Below are 21538 nucleotides of genomic sequence, written 5' to 3' on the forward strand. Positions count from 1 at the left end.
CCATTGCGTATTATAGTCACTTGACGCCATGAAGTTATTTGCCTTGAACTCCAAGACATGGGGAACTGTGTTATTTAATGCTCCGCGCGGGAGGGACGCCTGGCATTTAGAAGGCCCTCCATAAGGCTGTGTAACCGGAGCGAAGGTGTGCCGTGGGGACGGCACAGAAACAGAAGATGCAAGCCTTTATTCGGAAAAGCTTACAGGAACAATGACAGCACATTTAACAATGGTACAGAATCGTTTAACAAAGATGTGAAAATAAAACCATGGCTCCACGTCCACTTCTTACTACAATCTTCCATTCACTAGCGTTGTCTCTGACCCCATTCCCTCCTCAAACCCAAGCTCAAACCAGACTGGGTCTGATTGGCCAATAGGAGCACAACCTTCGGTAATCGCGAGGCCTTCTCCAGCCAATGAGAGACCTGGGCGATTTGGCGGCGGTGAGACGTGCAGCCGTCTGGCGGAATCCTGGGGGCGTGGGGGCACGTTGGGCGGGACTGAAGTTTGATTGGCAGGTGAGCGATCCGCCGCCTTAGAACGGAAACGCGGCTAGGTGAGAGCAGGGGGGGGGGTCGTGGGCGGGGCAGTGAAACTAGGGTCAGCCAATGACCGACGCACTACATGCAGAGAGAAAGATAGATCACCAATGGCGGCACGGATATGGTGCCATGGGCGGGGTTTAGGCCCAAAGCTGTGTAGGAGCAGCGCCTATTACGGTAGTCCTCATCCTCACGGCCGGCGCCTCTGCCTGCATTCATTCGTTTGTTTTTTCCATTCACGAAGGTAGTGAGGCCTGGTTGAAAGCCATGGAGAGCGGTCTGCCTGCCGCCGGCTTCCTGTACTGGGTGGGCGCGGGCACCGTGGCCTACCTGGCCCTGCGCATCTCGTGCTCGCTCTTCACGGCCCTTAGGGTCTGGGGTTTGGGTCACGAGGCGGGGGTCGGACCGGGGCTCGGTGAATGGGCAGGTGAGTCGAATCCAGGGCCGCCGGCCCCCTCGCTCTTGCTGCGGCTCGCGCGGCTCCCGGCCGGGCCTGGTACGCGCTGTTCACTTCTGGGCCCAGCGCTTGGCCTTCCCGTCCCCAGCTCCCCTCTCCTCCATTCTGAGACTCCTGCGTCCCGCATACCTGCCTGTCCCCTAAGCCATTTTCTGGCTTGCTTAGACTTGTAGAGTTTTTAAATACTAAATACATTACTGGCGTAAGTCAGCGAATCTGAAGTGCCACTTGGTGGGCGCGGGAGAAATCTGGCCTGAACTCCCTGGGGCTTGTGTCCTTTAAGCCGTTCCGGGTTAACGGAGTTAGTCGCCTTGCTGCTTGCTTCCTCAGTCGCACTCTACCCACCTTGGCTCGCCCCTTATGAGTGTTTTTAAAACAAAGTCTTTGTCTTGAATACTGGCCCTGTGCTCAGGATGAAAAGCATTCTGTTGCCTTTTGGGGGGCGAGGGTGGAGGAAGAGGACACAGAATTTCAGAAGACTTTCTGCTCTTTGGAACCTTGGATTCGGCCTAGTTCATGTAATTTACCAAAAAAATTTGGTTAACTGTTCTGGAGTCCTAATGAGTAGCAAGAATTATTGCTTCTGCAAAACGGTAACTCTTCGTGTAGAAATCGGAAATACTTTCTGCAGAAGGACATTTGCAGGAAAAAGTATTCCCAGAAAGAGTGAGCTAAACAAACAGGTCTTGTTCCATCTAGTCGGGGGATTTTGAAGATGGAGGAGAAAGGTCAGATTGGAGAAGTTGGGAAACATCTGAGGAAAGTTTTGCGCTTACTGTTTTTCTTTTTCTGCCTTTTTTGCTGATTTTCTTTCCTTATTTTTTGTTTCTTTTAGCTTTTTTTTTTAAAACCGAGTGATATGCCGTTCTCCGATGTGATTATTCATTCTGCTGTTTTATAATTGAATGTTCACAAAGCATTTTATTGAATTTTGGGGTAGTTAGGGGTTGCTTTCAGACTAGGCTCAAATAATGTACACAAATAATGTTACTCCATATTCTTAACTTTATTCACTCAAAAACATTTCAACAACTTAGTAGGAAAAACATAATAAATTAACATTTTGGGACAGCAACAAAAGGAGAAAACATCTCAAGTAGGAATGAATATGTGAAGCAGCTATTAACATAATACATATTTTAAAAAGTCACTTAATTGTTTTTTGATCGTTGAAAAAGCAAGTGAAGTAAGTGCTCAGCTTGATTATAATCAAGATTGTAATTTCACGGTTGATAAGCCCAAATTCTTGGTTGTCATGTTTGGAAAACTTGCTTGTTGACTCTTTTTTTTTTTAAATGAAGGTTTTATTTATTTATTTAGGCTGTGTTGGGTCTTCGTTGCTGTGCGCGGGCTTTCTCTAGTTGTGGTGAGCGGGGCTACTCTTTGTTGCGGTGCGCAGCCTTCTCATTGCTGGGGCTTCTCTTGTTGCGGAGCACGGGCTCCAGGTGTGCGGGCTTCAGTAGTTGTGGCACATGGGCTTAGCTGCTCCGACGCATGTGGGATCTTCCCGCACCAGGGCTCGAACCCATGTCCTCTGCATTGGCAGGCGGATTCTTAACCACTGCGCCACCAAGGAAGTCCACTTGTTGACTTTTGAACAAGACCCTAGTGCCTTAGGAAATTATATATCAAGATGAATAAGTTTTGTAATATGTAAGCAAAGACTTATGGTAAAAACTTTTTTTTTTCAACTATCTAAAATTGACCATAGTGGCTAATAACTCAAAGGGACCAAGTCATCTGTATATGAATCCATAGTAAAAAGCCAAGTGATATGACATTGTCATTTCATAAGTATTATTTATATTGAAAAGATTTGGCCCCAGAGGAAGGATGTTTGATAAATTAAGGGCAATGTTTAAAAGATTTGGAAATGAAATTTGAACTAGAACACTGGGATATAACAGAGAGGATCATAGTATCATAAAGTGAAATGTTATCCAGTTCACTTGTTGGGAAAACTGTCTTTTTTAAGTACTTAAGTAGAAAAAATATTGAAGTTGTTATTTTTAACATTACTTACATGTGGTGGCCTGGATCTTAAAAGTAAATACGTCTTCCTTTATGTCTCCAAATTCAGGGAATCTTTGAAAAACAAAGAAAAACTGAAATAATTTGAAAAACAAACTAGCAGAGATGACATTTGAATAATTAGGGTTAAACTGTGATTAAAAATAGGTAATTTGTTCAACCAGTTATTAGTGTAACTAACCAGGCAAGGGCTCGTGTGCCTGTGGTGCTGAAAGCCAAACTCTGACAGTAAGTGTTTGCAGCAAAGTAAGGGTTTATTTGCAGGGCACCAAGCAGGGGAGTGGGAGACAAGCCTCAGATCCACTTCAACTTGGTCTTTGAGTTTAAGGTTCTGGTTGTTTTTTTTTTTTTTTTTTTTTTTTTTTTACGGGAAAGAACAAAGAGGCTGGGGTTAATTATCATCTAGGGACATTTCTGTAACATTTCCTAATCATAGTTTTGGGAGTGAGGGTGTCTCTGGTTTATGATTCCCAGGCCAGGTGGTCCACGGCTCAGGGGTCTGTGAGCTCATCTTGTAGTGGAGAAACAGCCTGAGTTTATACTTTGATGATGTTATTGACAACAGCAGTTTTAGTACGTTAATGATGTTATATGGACAGTGGCAGTTTTAGTCATCTGACTCTGGTTGATTAGTGTTCAGTTAGCACAGGATTGAGGTCAGAGGGGATCAGAGAAGGAATAAAGTTTTGGGTAGAGAGATTAATCATAAACTCAATAAGGGAACTCGGTTTTAGGGCACCTTGGTGTCATTAGGGAGGCATTGCCTGGTTTCTAATACTGATGTTTATTTAACATCTTCCTCTCCATAACCAATTATTTTAAGTATTACATAATAATGTGTGTTGAGTTGGTAGTATATTTTTATACTTGTTATTCTTAAGTCTCTGTATGTGAGTATGTTTAATTTCTCCCCTTCAGATTTTAGAATCTGAGAGGCAAGGACTGTGGGTCCTCATTTTTTGTCTTTTCCCACAGTAACTGGCATATTGATCAGATAGAAGCTCTTCTAGACATTAAAAAAAAAAAAAAAAAAAAAACCTTGGAAAATCCCCAAAATACAGTTGTGCTTTGCAATCTGTAAAAATATTCCAGACCACAGATTCCTTAGTCTAGTAGGTTTTTAAGACCATCCATTACATGGCCCATCCTCTAATTTATCTCCTTCATCTTCTAATCAAGAGCTGGGTCATCCCTTCCCTAGTTCTCTCCAGTAACAGTCCCACTCAAGTGAATCATGCTGATTTCACTAGGTCCCTAGCAGGTGGGTTTAGCCAATTTAGGAGGTAAGGCTCTCTTGCCTGCCATTGTCATGTGACACTTTCTGTATCTCTTCCGAGAACAAAGAGATCCTGTGAAAGTGGAGCTTCAAGTTGTTTGAAGGTCACTGTAGCAAGTAATGAAAAGAAGATTGCTAACAAAGGTGGTCAGTTTGTGCTAAGAAGAGAATAGTCCTTGCTGTGGAGCAACAGAGAATGTAATCTGTAGAATTTGGTTTGAGCGTAGACACATTTTGCATTTATTTGAGCAAGTTTCCATCATTGGAGTTCATCTAAAATGATTGATGTAGAAATAAAGTGGGGACTTCCCTGGTGGCATAGTGGTTAAGAATCCGCCTGCCAATGCAGGGGACACGGGTTCAAGCCCTGGTCCGGGAAGATCCCACATGCCGTGGAGCAACTAAGCCCGTACGCCACAACTGCTGAGCCTGTGCTCTAGAGCCCGTGAGCCACAACTACTGAGCCCACATGCTGCAACTACTGAAGCCGGCACACTTAGAGCCCATGCTCTGCAACAAAGAGAAACCACCGCAATGAGAAGCCTGTGCTCCGCAACAAAGAGTAGCCCCTGCTCGCCACAACTAGAGAAAGCCCGTGCACAGCAACGAAGACCCAATGCAGCCAGATAAATAAATAATCTTTAAAAAAAAATTAAAAAATAAAAATAAAGTGGAGGTGATAGGTGCAAAGACAAGGTAATTATACTTCCAAAGCCACGATATTTTATCCTTTAAACTTGAGACAGCACTCTGAGCTCTTAGTTTCTAAAGGAGAGGATATAGCTCCAGGCAGCAAAGAATGAAGGATCCACTAATCAGTTAATGAGTTAGATTTTTAAAATAACTTTATTGAGATATAACTCATAGACCATACAATTTACCCATTTTAAAGTGTACAATTCAAGGTTTTTACTATAGTCACAGGGTTGCGCAACCATCATTATAACCTAATTTTAGAGCATTTTCATCTTCCTTAAAAGAAACCCTGTACCTATTAGCTGTCACTCCCTCATTCCCACCCCCTCGAGCCCTAGTCTTTCTGTCTATATACATTTCCCTATTCTGGATATTTCATGGAAATGGAATGAGATAATGTGAAGTTTTTGGTGGCTGGCTTCTTTGATTTAGCACAGTGTTTTCAAGGTTCCTTCATGTTGTGGCAAGTTTCAGTGGCTTCATTTTTTTTTTTAATTGCTGAATAATATTCCATTCTGTGGGGAAGGAAATCCAAAAAAGAGGGAATATATGTATATGTGTAGCTGATTCACTTTTCTATACAGCAGAAATGAACACATTATAAAGCAAACTATACTCCAATAAAAATTAATTAAATAAAAAAAGGAAAACTAATGAAATCCATATAAAGTATGAAGTTTAACAACAACAACAAAAAATATTCCATTCTGTGGAGTGAGTTAGATTTTGCAAAGGGTCTTCTCCTCTGTATTTTGCCCTCTGCACATCTGCATTAGCAGATCCCTGAGATTTTCCAAAGCTGATGGAACTCATTTGGCTCTGTAGTATTGCAAGGTTTTCCTAATTCAGTAGACAATGAGGACTTAAAAAGGGTATGGGGTGTTGGGGTTCTCCTGTGGAAAAGCCATTCGTCAAAGCTGGCTCTGCTTAGCCAAGCTCCAAGAATCAAAGGGTTCTCAAAATCAGGTGTGGTACATAATTACTGTTTTTACATCAGACAGCTGTGCAGGATTAGTCTAGTTACCTCAAACTGTTGAAGGCTACTTGAGTGACCAGGGCCCACTGACAGTGGGTCCCTTTCTTTAACTAGGTTTTGAGGTATTACATGATTATGTATGTACATATGTATGTATGAAATGTTATTTAACTTGGCAAGTCCAGAAGAAATATTACTATCACTTATTGAATGCTTGAAGTGTTCCAGGCACTTCACATAGATTATCATTAATTTCTCTTTGAGTTGTGCTCCAAAATCCCCAGTGTACAGAGAAGGAAACAGGGGCTTCGGTAAATGACTTCGTCTGTGGTTTCATAGCTGGTGAGTTACAGGATCAGGATGCAAAGCCAAGTTGTCCGTTATGCAACATCTACATGCTGTGTGTGGTGGGGATTGGCTTACAGACTACATGGATACTGGGGGTGGATTCCTTTATACCTTAGGAACTTTATTGCTTTTTGATTTAAGGCACACTTTCAAATCTGGACATGCTTGGTAATTCTGGAAGCATTTCAGGATAAGTAGCACATTTTAGAATCAAGTCGCTCGGGATTTTCTTCAGATTTGTAACCATGAACACATTGGAAAGGCACTCAAGGTGCTTAACAAAGCGAAGGGTTTGACTGGCATCAGTACCTGACCTTGAATGCTGTTTTCTGTTTATCAGTCTGGCATTCTTAAATGGATTTAGTGATTCTCCGGAGGTCCAGCTTGGTTAGTGTAATATGCTCCCTGTTGACATTCTGGTAGACCTGTTCTTGCTGGTGAGTTTGTTTTTGATGTTGATCACAGTGTTTTTTAAAAAAGCTGTTTTTTTTTTGTTTTGTTTTTTTAAAGCAGGGCAGGTGGTGGAGGGCAGAGAAACAGATGAACTTAGTCATAAAAGTTCTTGAAGATATTTATTAATTCTTCACTTCATCTCTGAAAAGGGAGTCCGTAGGCCTAAATGGAACAAAGTTTCCAGATTGGAGTTAGCAGCGGCAACCTTAAAGCACTAGGGCTAGAGCTGTGTAAGAGGAAACAGATGGAACTGGAGGATCGGCCCTAAAAGCATGCCCTGGTCTTATTTGGAGGAAAAACCAAAGAGGATGGTTTCCTGGAATTAGAAATTCAGCCTCCTTACTCTGAGCTGTTCCCTCCAACCTCACACCAGCCTCCATTGTCTCCTGCTCCCTTTTTTTTTTTTTTTTTTCTTTTTTCTGTTCTTCCTCTTCCTTTCTGTGCAATAATAAGTTTCCTATTTAAGGGTCAAACCTGAGACCTCAGAGACTCAAATCTAGACTTGGATTCTAGCTCCTCCAGTTTAAACTAGAGTGTAACATTGAGTAAGGTAGTAAACATCTGTGAGCCTCACTTTCCTCATCTACAAAATGGGGATAATACTGGAGCCTGTTTCATAGGATTGTTGTGAAGGGTAAATGAAAATACTTATTCTGTGTAAAATAGGTGGTGCAGTGCCTAGTACATAAATGCTTAATAACGTATTAGTAATATTATTAGCCTTTGTAGCATTATATATTAATCGCTTGAGCTAATTGACAAGATAAGGCTTAGTAAGAAAAGGTTATTAGCTGGCTGACTGCATCTTCAGCAAACAGATTACCTTTGCTACTCAAGTGAGACTATTGAGCTTCGAAACTAATTTTCTGTTTGTTTTTGTTGGTTGAGGATAATTTTCAGTTTCAGAAAAAAGTTACTGAAAGATTTAGTTAGTGAGCAGAGTACATTGGTAAGTGGGTTTGAATAGATCAATTCCATTGCCTTTAAAGCCATTTGTAGATAAGGATAAGTTAAAAGAAATTTTATTTAATAGTGTGTCTTAGTTCGTTTAGGCTGCTATAACAAAAATAGTCTAGGCTAGGTGGCTTAAACAACAAACATTTCTCACAGTTCTGGAGGCTGGGAAGTCAGATCAAGGTGCTGGCAGATTCGGTGTCTGATGAGGAACTGCTTCCTAGTTTATAGATAGCTGTCTTCTTTTTCTGTCTTCACATGACAGAAGGGGCCAGGGAGCTCTCTGGGGTGTCTTATAAGGGCACTGATGCCATTTGTTAGGGCTCCACCCTCATGACCCAATCACCTCCCAAAGACCCCACCTCCTAATACCATTATATTGAGGGGGTTAGGATTTCAGTATATACATTTTGTTTCTAGCATATGAATTCAGTCTGTAGCACAGATCCTTTATTCCATTTCTCTCCTGCTCATCTTTCCTGAACATAAAAATATTAAAATAGAGCAATTTGTGTCTCTGCCTTCTGGGATAGATTACGATTAAGGCTAGGAGGCAGGGAGGGTGAAGCCTTCACCATCTTGGTGGAGAGTGTGATCCAACACTGTTCATTTGTCCACCCACCATCCACATCCTCCTGAGGCTGGCCATGGACCTTGTAACAGACCAGTGGGATGGCAAACAGGAATCAGGAACAAACTGCCCTGTTAAGTGGTGGAAAGCAGACACACTTGGTTCTATGGGAGCTTGTGAAAGAAGGTCAGAGTGATGACTGAGCTGAGATCTGAAGGGAAGTGAAGAGTAGCAGACAGAGCAGAGGGACCAGCAGGTGCTAGGCTCCTGACGTGGGAAAGAGCAGGGTCCCCTTAAAACAAGGCCTGAGCGCTTGGAGCCAAGAAAGGGTAGGCATGATGTAAGATGGGAGTGGAGAGGGGCTCAGGGGCCAGTGAGCAGGGCTGTTTAAGAACATGGAAGACAATTGTGGGGATTTTAAGCAGAAGAGTAATGCTGAGTTGCAACTTTATTGTTTTAAGTAAATTTATTTATTTATTTATTTTTGGCTGCGTTGGGTTTTCGTTGCTGCGAGTGGGCTTTCTGTAGTTGTGGAGAGAGGGTTCTACTCTTCGTTGTGGTGCGTGGGCTTCTCATTTTGGTGGCTTCTCTTGTGGAGCTTGGGCTCTGGGTGCTCAGGCTTCAGTACTTGTGGCACTCGGGCTCAGTAGTTGTGGCTCGTGGGCTCTAGAGCACAGGCTCAGTAGTTGTCGTGCACAGGCTTAGTTGCTCCGCGGCACGTGGGATCTTCCCGGACCAGGGCTCAAACCTGTGTCGCCTGCATTAGCAGGTGGATTCTTAACCACTGCGCCACCAGGGAAGCCCTGAGTTGCAACTTTAAACAGAAGTTTTTGCTTCTGTGATCTTTCTGAAGCTGTTGCATTGTCACAGAGGTAGAGAAGAGCAGATTATTCACATAATCTCAGTTAAAATTGCCTTTAAAAATGCAAATTCATACTTTATAGTAAGGGAGGCCATTTTTGTGCACTTTCTGGTTATCATCTTTCAAAGACTATTTCTCCCTGGGGGAAAATCTAATCACTGTGGTATGGGAAGTTCTACTCTTGACCAGGGACTGGATGATAACGTTGCATGAACCCTGAAACTGGGTTATTGCTTTCTCGAGGTCACTCCATAGGACCATGGTGTGATAGTTGAGAAGCCTGCCACACATCCGTCTCAGAAGGAATGCTTTGTTTTCTTACTCATTTTGTCTGGTGAAAAAACGTGTTTGTCTGGTGAAAAAACGTGTTTGCCTGGTCTCTAACTGGCAATTCCAGGGAGACTATCCAGTTTCTGAAAAGTTATCCTTACCACTATTAAGTGAAGTTATTTCTACTTAAATGATCTAGTCATTGGGGGAAAGGAGGAAAGACTAGAGAACTAAAGATTTTGAACAATTACTGCCTCTCAGGAGTATGACATTGGGGAACAGTAACGCTAACGGAAGATTGGCTTTAGGGTCAGTACAGCAGGTCTGAGCTTTGCTACTTGCTGAGAAGTTTGACCTTGGAGAAAGATTGCTAACCTCTGAGCATAACTTTCTTCATCTAGTAAATGGGGCTGTTACTTTTCAGGGTTATTATGACAGTGAAATGAGATGTAAATGAGGTTCTCATGTAACATCTTATGTGTTTTTATGGATGCCAAGTAACATATATTTAAGACATCTTTATTTGTATACATTGCTCTTATTTGATGAAAAGAGATTGTTGAAACCAAGAAATGTAGTTCACTCAGCAGATAAACTATTGGAAATCTGAATTTGTGAATAGATTGATTAGGAGGTGATTCACAGTACTCCAGGAGAATTGCTTGCTTTGTGAAAAGATTTACTAAGTGGTTCCTTGAAATATGGTCCCCATTAGTGAACCTGAGATACGATGGACTTGGAAAAATCTGGTTCTGTGCAACTTTTCAACTACATTGTAAAAACCTTGGGTCATTTTCAGCTCTTCTTCTCTCACCCACATACAGTCTATTAGGAAATCCTATTGACTTTAACTTCAAAATATCCAGTATCCAGTTCCTTCTACCACTCTGGTGTAAGCCACCAAAATCTCTTGCCTTGATTATTGTAACAGCCTCCTGTCCTTCTGATTCCACCTTGGCTCCCCTATAATCAGTTCTTACAGAGCAGCCAGTGATCCTTGAAAAGTTCTAGTCAGATCATGTGATCCTTTGCTCAGATCCCTCCAATGTCTTCTCATCCTGTTTACTTATTTATTTTTTTAAAATGAATTTTTATTGGAGTATGGTTGCTTTACAATGTTATGTAAGTTTCTGCTGTACAGCAAAATGAATCAGCTATACATATACATATATCCCCTCTTTTTTGGATTTCCTTCCCATTTAAGTCACCATAGTGCATTAAGTAGAGTTCCCTGTGCTATGTAGTATGTTCTCATTAGTTGTCTATTTTATACATAGCATCAATAGTGTATATACATCAATTCCAGTCTCCTATCTCATCCTGTTTAGATGAAAACCCCACTTGTCACCATCTCCCATACTGCATACTTTGCTCATGTATGACATTTCTTGTTTGTCTACCCCTGTTAGAATGGAAGCACCATGAAGATAAAGATCTGTCTGTCTTGTACACTACGTATCTCAAGTGCCTAGGACAGAGCCTGCACAAAATAAGTGCTAATACATAGTTGTTGTATGAATGAAAATATTCAGGTATTCCAGTGTTTTTGAGGGATAATGTATTTTTTGTGGGGAATTATCTTCTCTTTCTATTTTCTCTTATTAGTTGTAAATCTAAGAAATATTAGTGGTCTCCCCACCTCTAAAAATGAAATTATTTAGTCTGAAAACAAAATATAGATTATAACCTCAGGAAGAAGTTCTCATAGTATAGACCCTGGAACTAGACTGCCCTGAATGTCTTTGTGTCCCAGACGTGCCTGTACTTACCGCTTCTTTCTGCTTCTGTGTCCTTTTGCTTGTGCAGAGACATTCAGTAGTTTCAGTGGTTGTTGAATGTTGATCTCTCTGCCTGGAGTGCTCTTTCTTCTGTTGTTCACTCTTCCTTACTCCTCCTGTTCATGAAATTCTACCTACTTTTCAGAGTCCTGATTCTGAATGTTTATGTGCAGCTGCCCACGTGGAAGCCATCATGTACTTTTGGAACTCTGATGGTGCTTGTTTTGTGCTTTTTTGTGGGCTTTTCCACACTTTACCTTTTTGGTTGTTTGTGTGTGTGTCTGTGCTTGCACTCATGACTTTGTTCTAAACTACAAGCCCCTTGAGAGTGCACAATAAATAATACGTAGTGAATGAATATATTTTCTTTGAATTATATTTTGATGGGGATGGGGTGTTTTGCTTTGCTTTTGTATTTTTTTGGTTATGTTTTACAAAATAATTTGTACACCTTTTTTCCTCTTTGTTTTAAAACCTCAAGTGACACCTAAAAAGCTAGATTGAAGTTAAACCCAGACTGACTAGACAAAGACTGGTTATGGAATTATTGTAGCAGAGCTGGGATAACAGTTTTGAAAGTGTGAAATGCAGTGAGAGCAAAGAGATGTCCTTGTGTAGCATTGGTAGTAAGCTAATCTTCCTTCATACTTGTGTTAGGAAATTGCTGTAGGAAATCAACCACTTTGCCAGATTTAATAAACATTTCAATATTAATGGATATATTTATTATTCATCCCCAAGTCTTTATAAAATTGTTACAAGTAGGCTTTCTTTTAGTAAGAAAGACTTTTCCAATGGAAGTTCCAGTGAAACCTTGCTAATTGGTAAGGCTGAGATGAATGAGTGAAAAAACTGAATTCTAGGATGTGTTGACCAAAATGTAGTTTTGTTATGTTAAAGGCCTGAGAAAATGAACCCACGCCTTCTAGAGCCTTCAGACTTTTTGGGGACATTGAGCTGAATTTCCTGGAAAATCTCTTTGGTAGTAAAGGCATTGAATGGTCAATGTATATACTTAATAACTGCTAGAAAGTTAACCACAGAGCATTGAATATATGCGTTGTTTGCTTCATGGAAAGAAATGAATACTGCAGTTGGTTGATAATCTACAAAAGTTTAGTCAGCCATTTTGTGAGAAACTTGAGAAAATTGAAAAATCATTAGGAGGCAGAAGAGACTAATGATAGAATAACAAAACTGGAAGGGCTGTTGGTGACCTCTTCAGTTGAACTATTAGGGAAATAAGCTGGAAGAGGTAATGACTTGCTCAAGTTCATTCATCCAGTTAGAGATTGTTTAGGCAAGAGGGTCAGTGGCAAAGAGCAGAAAATGGGGGTTGCATCAGTGGTCGGTTGATTAAAAGCAGTGGTAGGAGTGATGAGCGGCAGGCTCTGACAGCAGAATAGAAGAGACTTGTCAGGGATGAATTAAGAGAGGAAAACTGGTGAGGAGGACAGGCAGAGGTGATGAGTGCTAACAGTAAGGATGCTGGCAGAACTGAACTTCGTCCCATTTCCGCAACTGGTATGGGGCGAAAAGCCTTCTCTGTGCAAGAGCCTGAACTCTCGAAGAAATGACACACATCTCTGTAGCCCCGAGGGTACCATGTTTCCTACTCTTGGTACACTCCTACATGGATGTTAAGACCCGGGGACTTTTTCACTATGTATAGTGCTACAAGCCAAGTGGGTCGATCCAATGTCTCTTATCTATAGTCTTGGCTGTGCCTGTAGCCCTAACTACAGATGATGTTGATGACACTAAATTGCCAAGGAAATACTGTATAGTTTTTAGGATTGCTTCTCAAGGTGGCCAGCAAAGGGTGCAGTATCCTTTAGAAGTTTAAATTCCAGTTTTAGAGTTCCCTTAACCTTCCTCGTATGTAGAAATCTCATTCTCCAGATTGGTTTTACTGTAATGCCGGCAGTAACTGCTCACCACCAAGCTCACTTCCAGTAGAAATATTGCCAAGCTTGCTTTAATGATTGCTGAAACTCCCATCTTGTCACATAAACAGACTTAATAAAGTAAGCAAGCTCTCCTAATCTTGCACATTCAGTCATAATTTTGCTGTGGAACGGGGAGCAGCTTCTTATCTGTGTGTTCCAATACCTATCATTGCCTGTCATGAGAAAGGGGGGGATGATCTCTTTATAGATAATGTGAAAAAAAAAACACAGGGGTTAGACAATGATGTTCACACATTCTGAATTAGAGGAGGCTGAATTCATGAAATTTTACCGTAATGTTGACATCTTAATTTACAAATTGCTTTTGCAAGTATTCTCCAATGATTGCCATTACCACCCTGTTGTTATTATTTCCACGTAATATACCAGGACCAGAGGGAGCTGCAGGGACTGGTATAGGGGTTACACAGCTAGTAAATGACACAAGAAATTGAATCCAGGTTTTCTGAGTCCGGGCTCCTGCCAAATTTCCTGCCGAAGCTCCTGATAAGGGTGATTCTAAGGCAATTTGCAGTTCCTGTCCAAGAGCTTATACGTCGGAGACTTCCTCAAATGTGTCTGAAAGTGAAAGGTCTGTTTATGCCAATATCCATGGGACATAAGAATCAGTTGGATGTGTTGGTTAAAAATAGAGAGTCTAGGGCTTCACTACAGACCCACTCAATCAAACTCTCTAAGAAAAGAACATGGGAAAATGTATTTTTAACAAATTAAGTTGATTCTTAAGATCATGCATTTTGGGAAACACTGGACTGGGGTCGGGCTAGCCTTAGAAGAAGGCAGTGGACTATACATGCAGGCTTTTTAGCCAGATAGCTATTCTTGGTACCAGGGCTTGGTTTATAATAGTGTTAAAACTTCAAGTGATTTCTGTACTAAATATTTACATATACCTTTGACAGTTAAATAGAGATTCTATTTTAGGCTAGTTCTGTGTTTGTGCATTTGAAATAGATTAGAAAAAAAAAGAGAAAACTTGAAACTTCTCTGTGTTGCTATGCAATGAGAAGAACCACAAGCAGCACACCCAGTATTTCCCAGTCTTCACTAATTGGAGATCGGCGGTGAGGGTAGTGGGGTCAATAAGAATGGTTTTTGGTAGATGCAAATAATTGAAATTTTACTTTGCTTTTGGTAAGACCATAGGAAGAATAGCTGAGGACTTTGGAAGCTTCACTATAAAGAATAGAGAGGGGCTTCCCTGGTGGCGCAGTGGTTGAGAATCTTCCTGCCAATGCAGGGGACACGGGTTCGAGCCCTGGTCTGGAAAGATCCCACATGCCGCGGAGCAACTGGGCCCGTGAGCCACAACTACTGAGCCTGCGCGTCTGGAGCCTGTGCTCCGCAACCAGAGAGGCCGCGATAGTGAGAGGCCCGCGCAGCGCGATGAAGAGTGGCCCCTGCTCGCCGCAACTAGAGAAAGCCCTCGCGCAGAAACAAAGACCCAACACAGCTAAAAATAAATTAATAAATAAATTTATTAAAAAAAAAAAAAGAATTGAGAGAACAATATGTCCTTATTTTCTATTTGTGATTTTTTTTTTTTTAGTGGCCCCATTTCTTAGTTTATATATATTACATTTATAGACAAGAACGTTTTAAGTCTGCTTTCTTTCTTTATAGATGGATTTAAAAAAAAATTATCCTTATTGTGAAATTAATATAAGTGATTCTTATTGGGCCAATAGACTGGAGAGGATGTTCTTTTTCTTTAAACAAAAAATTAAAGTCCTCCAAATGAGGAAACAGCAGCAAAATGGGCTTAGGTTTAACCAGAAGAAATTTCGATTATAGTTGGCAATCTGAATGACTTTTGTAGTGATTAAACAGTGGAATCGGGTCATTCATTCATTCAGCAGATAATCATTGTGTGCTGACTATGTGCTTGGTGTACCGCACTGGGTCTGGAAACTAGTGGTGAGCAAGAAAGCCTTGGTCGCTACCTTCTTTGTTCTAGTAGAGGACACAGATCATTACATAAGCAGCTCTGAAAAGTTTAGCAGGAGCCAGCTATGGGAACACCTCTTCAGGGGTTTAAAGGTTTCTATAAGGGGCTTCCCTGGTGGCGCAGTGGTTGAGAGTCTGCCTGCCAATGCAGGGGACACGGGTTCAAGCCCTGGTCTGGGAAGATCCCACATGCTGCGGAGCAACTGGGCCCGTGAGCCACAACTGCTGAGCCTGCGCGTCTGGAGCCTGTGCTCCGCAACAAGAGAGGCCGCAACAGTGAGAGGCCCGTGCACCGCGATGAAGAGTGGCCCCCGCTCGCCGCAACTAGAGAAAGCCCTCACGCGGAAACGAAGACCCAACACAGCAAAAATAAATAAATAAATAATAATTAAAAAAAAATAATAATGAAATCTGCCATTCTGACCATTCAAAAAAAAAAAAAAAGTTTCTGTAAGAAGTCAAATTTAATCCAAGGTGTGGAAGAAAAGTAGTAGGAAGATGATGATGTTAATAATAGTAATAAGACAAAATGTTTGTTAAAAAGCTTACCATTTACCAGATACTCTTCTAAATGCCTCAGTGAATTCATTTACTCCTCACGCACTCCAATAAGGTAGGTCCTATCCCCATCTGACTGAAAGAAAGCTAAGATAATAGAGAGATCAAGCAGTTTGTCTGAAGGCACATGGCTAGGAAGTGGAGGAGCCCCTGGGATTGGAACTCCTGTGAACTCTGCAAACTGCGTTGATGAATGAGAAGTGGGCAGGTGGGGGGTTGGAGGACAGGGGAGTTTTTCCAGCAGAGAGAAGACTTGGCGTGAAGACCTTGAGGAAAGCGAGAGCATTCAAGAACTTTGGGCAGACAGTCCTTGAGAGAGGCAAGAGATAAGACTTAGAGAAATGGGCAGCGGGCCAGTCCTAAAGGACCTTGAGGCTCCGTGAGGGTTTTATTTATTCTTAGGGCAGTGGGAAGTCATTGAAAGATTTTAAGCAGTAGATGTCATGATCGAGTTTGTATTTGGACCACTTACTCTTGCATTTTGGAGAATGGATGTGGAGGGAGCCACCCAGGAGATGGGGGGGGGGACCAGCAGGAGACTGGTGATGGGTGATGGTGGCTTGGATTAAGGTCATGGGGCAGGGACTGAGCGGGGGAGTCAGACGAGAGACAGAGGTAGAAGTCCTGGGCCCTCGTCACAGGTATGTAGTGTGGGTGAATGAGGCGGCAGAGGCTGACACTGGGCACCGACCGTGGGAACCCAAAGAGAAGGAGCAGGATTTGGGAGGAAAGCAGTGATTCCCGTGTGGTTCTGGGTGGATGTCCGGCAGTCTTCCTGTAGATTAGCACTGGCCCGAGCCTGATGTTCTGAGCTCCTTACCAAAGTCCTTTGGCTCAGCAATCAATTATAGTTGTCAAAAATTATATGCTATATCTTACGATCTATAGAAACTTTGGAGCCTCAACATGTAATATCTTAGGACAAGGAGAACATTATTTTTGAGCTGTTTGAGTGTATCCCATGTAGCACTTGGTGGTTTAGTTTGGTAAATGCTATTTCCTTTTTAGGCGGAAAAGCAGGGAAACACAATCAGAAGACCTGAGTTCAGAGTCCACCTTCCTTTGACATTTATTATCTGTGGAATTTTCAGTCAGCCTCTCTGTTTATTGCATCTATCAAATTATGTCTAAAAATACCCACTCTGTATATCTTCAGAGATATTGAGTCTCTGAATCGTGTCTGGAAAAACTGTACAAAGCATTATGCACAAACGGGACATGGGGCCTTTTTCCCCCTTCCATTTTCAGTTAGAAACCTAGAAATAGAATTGCCCCATGAGTTGATCAGAGCCTTTGTGTGAGGTTCAAATTGCTTCAGAGATTTATTTTGGGATCTGTTGCACATTTGTCATGATCAACACCTAAGTTTCTTTTGAAGTGATTATCTAATATATGTCAATTTTAGAACACACTTAAACTTTTTTTTAAACAACTTTGTTGATGTAAGCTGGGTTTCTGCATGAAAAGTTAAACTAATTTAACCACGAATTATGTTAATTTTAAATAAATACTTCAACTTTATTTTTAACATATGCAATGGCTATGGTTAGGTATAATGGATTAAGGTTATAGTTAAGTTATTGGCAGTGAAGTGTCATTTCAACTCTGATGTAATTGGAAGACTCTCAAGTTTGACATAACTGTTTAAAGTTCCATTATTGTATTAGAAGCGTTATTGTAAGAGGTAATTAGAAGTTCCTGTCATTTCTTACTCGGTACCCTACTGTTTTTGTCTCAGGCTTAAAGATATTCAGAGGGTACTTTTTCTTTAGTTAAAGGTTTTCTATTCCAACCTTCATTTAAGCTAGATTCTTATGAATTATGACATTGATGACATAATGGTACTTTTTAGCTCTCCAGAGCAAAAGTATTATCTTTGATATGAGGAAGTAGTTTCCGGATGTACTTTGATTCTGATTTTTAAAAATATAGCAAAGATTAGGACCATCTATAAACACCCAAATCTTCTAATAATACTTGCTTCAAAATACATTACTTCTTTGAAAATTGTGAATTACTTTTTTTTTTTTTTTAAATTTGTCAATGTGTTAATGTTTCTTCAAATGGAAACATTTACTTTTCTCTCCTTTTGCATTCCTATCTTTGGGTTCTCCCAGAAGCAGATACTGAGACAGGGACTCAAGTGCAATTAGTTTGTTTGGAAGATGATCCCAAGAAACACCAGTAGGGAGGGAGACAGGGGAGGGAACACAGCCAATAAAGGGGCTATTATCAAGACCTGTGATCACCTGTAGCTAGTGTAGAACTCAAGTTTCAGAGCTACTTCACCTGCAGGGCCTGGAAGCTCAAGTATTTTATATACCAATGGCCATTAGTCACTGGTTGAGGGCTGTTGGTGGTGAGGAACACTAATTCGATAGTACTTATGTCCACTGTGCACTTGGGTGTTGCTGGCTTCAGCACCCAGATAAAGCCCTTGGGGCGAAGAGACACATTTGGAATGTGCTGTCCAATGGTGTGGTCAGCATGGATATGGACAGGGCACTACCGGCTTAGCTCTAATTCCCATCACCATATTTGCCCTTGGTTTCATTTTCTTTAAACAAAGCAACGAATAAAGACCAAGGAAAAGGTAGGAGGAGTTATTTCCTGGAAATAATAAAAGAAATATAGTAGATTTGAAGTAGATTTGATATATGTTACAATCTTTCACTGTGGATGGGAGTTCTGCTACCTCTCAGGCTGGTTGATGGATTAGCCTGTTTTAAGTGTTTTTACACTTTTTATAAATACAGATGACTGACTAAATATTGAATGAACTTCATTAGGATTATGTTTGCATTAAGGTATGAATTAATCTCTTCCTCTCCATAATTTAGTTCTGATCTACTAAACAGGAGATGGTTGCCATATGGTTAGTACAGAGTGAGTACAGCATTTGAGGGAGCTGTGGCAGATGTGGTTGGTTGCTTGTTGACAGAATGCTAGATTTGTATAGGTATTGGACAACCATATACTTCAGAGGAGAATGGCCCTCTCCTCAGACCCAGGGGCCCAATCGTAGTTTACACTTATTTTGATGATTCCTCTCTCCTTGCTAGAGATTGGTTTAGGAATGGGCATGTAGCACAGTTCTGGCCAATGAGATGTAAGAAATCTCCTGGAGCGAGGGCTTCTGAGAAGCTTTCCTCCCCTTTCAAAAGAGGCAGAAGGCAGGGTACTGGTCTGTGAGGATGTGATGCCTGTAGCTGTCTTTGGGACCAGAGGGGACAAACTGAGGAAGGAACCAGCACACTGAGGGCTGCAGAGCAGAAAGATGGAAAGCATCTGGGTCTTTGATTCTGTCATTGAGCTGCTGAATTCACCCATTCTGGTGGTGCCTTACACTTCCTTTTGTTTTCAGATAATAAACCCCATTTTTCTTAAAGCTATTTCTGTTATTTCAGCTGAAAGCATCCTAACCTACAGATTCAGTAGAAAAGTAGGGAGATTTTCTTGTTCTGAGTAAAATTTTATAATTGATTTAAGGTCCTATAGACTTGGATAAACAATATATTGCAGTTCATTTGAATACTGAAATGGATGAAAGGAGGCCAACTTTGGTATGAGATATGATTGCACGTCTCATTAAATAAAGTCTCATTCCTGATTATGCTGGTCATTGAGTTCTTGGCCATATTAGGCCATTAAATTGTTTTAGTCAGGTCTACAGTTTATAAAGCCAAAGAGTATAAGTATGTGAAAACTGTCTTATTGCCAAGATTCTTTGAGAACTGTTACCAAATGATTTAGGAATATTGGGTTTTCAATTAATTTGACGTAAATGTCATAAGATGGTCTACTTTAAGTTAGTCTAAGTAACTTTATTTTTAGGGAGTACCTAGTAATCTGAAGACTTTGACCCAGTGTAGTTCAACTGAGTTGGAAAAGGATCAGGACTGGACATGAAGAAGTGAAGGTGGGGTGGGTGCATGTTATGTGTGGGTCTGTTACTATCCTTAGAGCTTATTTCTCTCTAATTCCATTTCAAAGCCAGTAAGAAGTCAATAGTGTTCATTACCCTGGTGGTATATTCTTAGCTTTGCCATTTCCCCATATTAATGTATTATTAATATAAAAATTATGAAATCCATTTCAAATATTCCTGGTTGGGGCAACAATCGAATATAAGGTTAGAGATTCAGTGTTATTTAAATTCCCTTGTTTTTAAAGTCCAAATGGGGAAATGTGCCATCTGAGTCACTGAAAAGCTGGAACAAAGATACAGGAGCTTAGGGACATGGATTCTGCTTTGTATCTCAGATAGGGATATGGCCTTACTGATGCTGAGTTTGTTTTAAGAACCAGGAGAGCCTGATGTGTGAGTCTAAATACTATTTTAAAAAGAAGATAGAGATTGAGTTCATCTTGAATAGCAGTAATGCAAGGACCAAGTCTAAAAGGACTGTAGTACAATAAGAAATTAAGCCTCTCGGGCCTGTCAAGACTCAGGTTGGCCATGCACCATCGCTGGGGCTCAAGGGAAGCTGTGCTTCTTTGTGTGGGTGTGTCACTTCTGATAGGAGAGATTCGGTAACTTACTCAAATTTTGTCCCTTGAATGAAGGGGTGTGTGTGTGTGTTCTTTTCCTGCCTTCCTCTTTCAGAGGTGAAACACTCATGGGTTTTGGAAAGATGACTATTCTTGTGTTTAAGAAACAGGTATTATTTAAGGTAAGGTATTATTGCTGATTAGTGAAAGAATCTGATTCTCTGGTAACAGATCAAAGGCAAATATAAGAAGACTAGGACAGCTATTATCACCAGTTTTAATTTTGTAGTCTTTATGCCTCTTTTTCTTCTGTATTTGTTGTTACATTTTTATATTACTACCATTTCTGCCCCTTATTTGGTATTGGCACCTCATATCAGGCGTACAACATATATCATGGATATTGTATCGTCTATTCTCGAGCTGTCTCCATACTCCCATCATTAATCTTTCATTTAATTGATTCAACAAATATTTGATCATCTTCGGTGTGCCAGATACTTTGCAGTGTGCTGGGGGGGATAGCAATGAGCAAAATGGTCCAAGTGTTGGCTTTCATGGAACTTGCATTTTAATAGGGAAGGATGGACAATAAACAAACAAATAAATATTTGGTAAGTCTTGCGATGAGATGTACTAAGAAGAAAAATAAAGCAAGGTAGACAATAGAGAATAACAGGAGCATGGAGAGGAAGTTTGTATCCCTGCTAGTTTTATATAGGGTAGTTAGGCAAGATTTTCTCATGAGGTGACATTTGAACTCAGACCTGAATGCAATTGCCTCTCTCCACCCCAGCCATCCTGGCCTCCTTGCTGTTCCTTGTGCATCTACAGCACAGGCTTTGTACTAGTTTATCCTTCTGCCTAGAAGACTCTTCTTATGGTTAGCCATGATTTAAATAAATGGGGGAAAGGATTGGGAACGATCAATTGTGTTACCAGGCAGATCGAATTCTTTCTTCTCTTAGGACTGCAGAGGATTGGTCTGCCTGCCACTGAATTATGTAGAAGATCCTAGCTGGAACTTCTGGATTTCTTTGATGCGCTTAAAATAACATGAATAATTTGTTTAAATGTACATGATATTTAGAAGATCTTTCTGAAGGCTTAATCCCACCCAAGTTATTCTGCCCCATTTGCTACTTTAAAAAATTAATTTGATCTATCTGTAATAAAAAACTAAGTTTTAATGTTTTGTCATTTGACCTAATAAAACGTGATTCCCTGGGTAATATCCATGGAGTTGTCCTCCATCACTTTACTTTCAACACAATAAAAGCTTAGAAAGCTTACTGATAAGTTGGAGCCTACAAACAGTTTTATTCAAAAGCAGTTTTTAAAACAACAAAAGACTG

The 21538-nt window shown here is 40.9% G+C and overlaps 1 protein-coding gene across 1 annotated transcript in view; it reads left to right on the top strand.

Annotated features, from left to right (window-relative positions):
- The first annotated feature begins 673 nt into the window (after positions 1 to 673).
- Positions 674 to 21538, top strand: part of HSD17B12 (hydroxysteroid 17-beta dehydrogenase 12) — a 177750-nt gene continuing 156885 nt past the window's right edge. Inside the window, exon 1 of the mRNA XM_082410569.1 lies at positions 674 to 972. Coding sequence (XP_082266695.1) covers positions 813 to 972 — 160 coding nt within the window. The 5' untranslated portion in view covers positions 674 to 812. The remainder of the gene's footprint in view (positions 973 to 21538) is intronic.

This window comes from Balaenoptera physalus (assembly GCF_965194825.1).
Source record: "Balaenoptera physalus genome assembly, chromosome: 10".
Taxonomy (NCBI): Eukaryota; Metazoa; Chordata; class Mammalia; order Artiodactyla; family Balaenopteridae; genus Balaenoptera; species Balaenoptera physalus.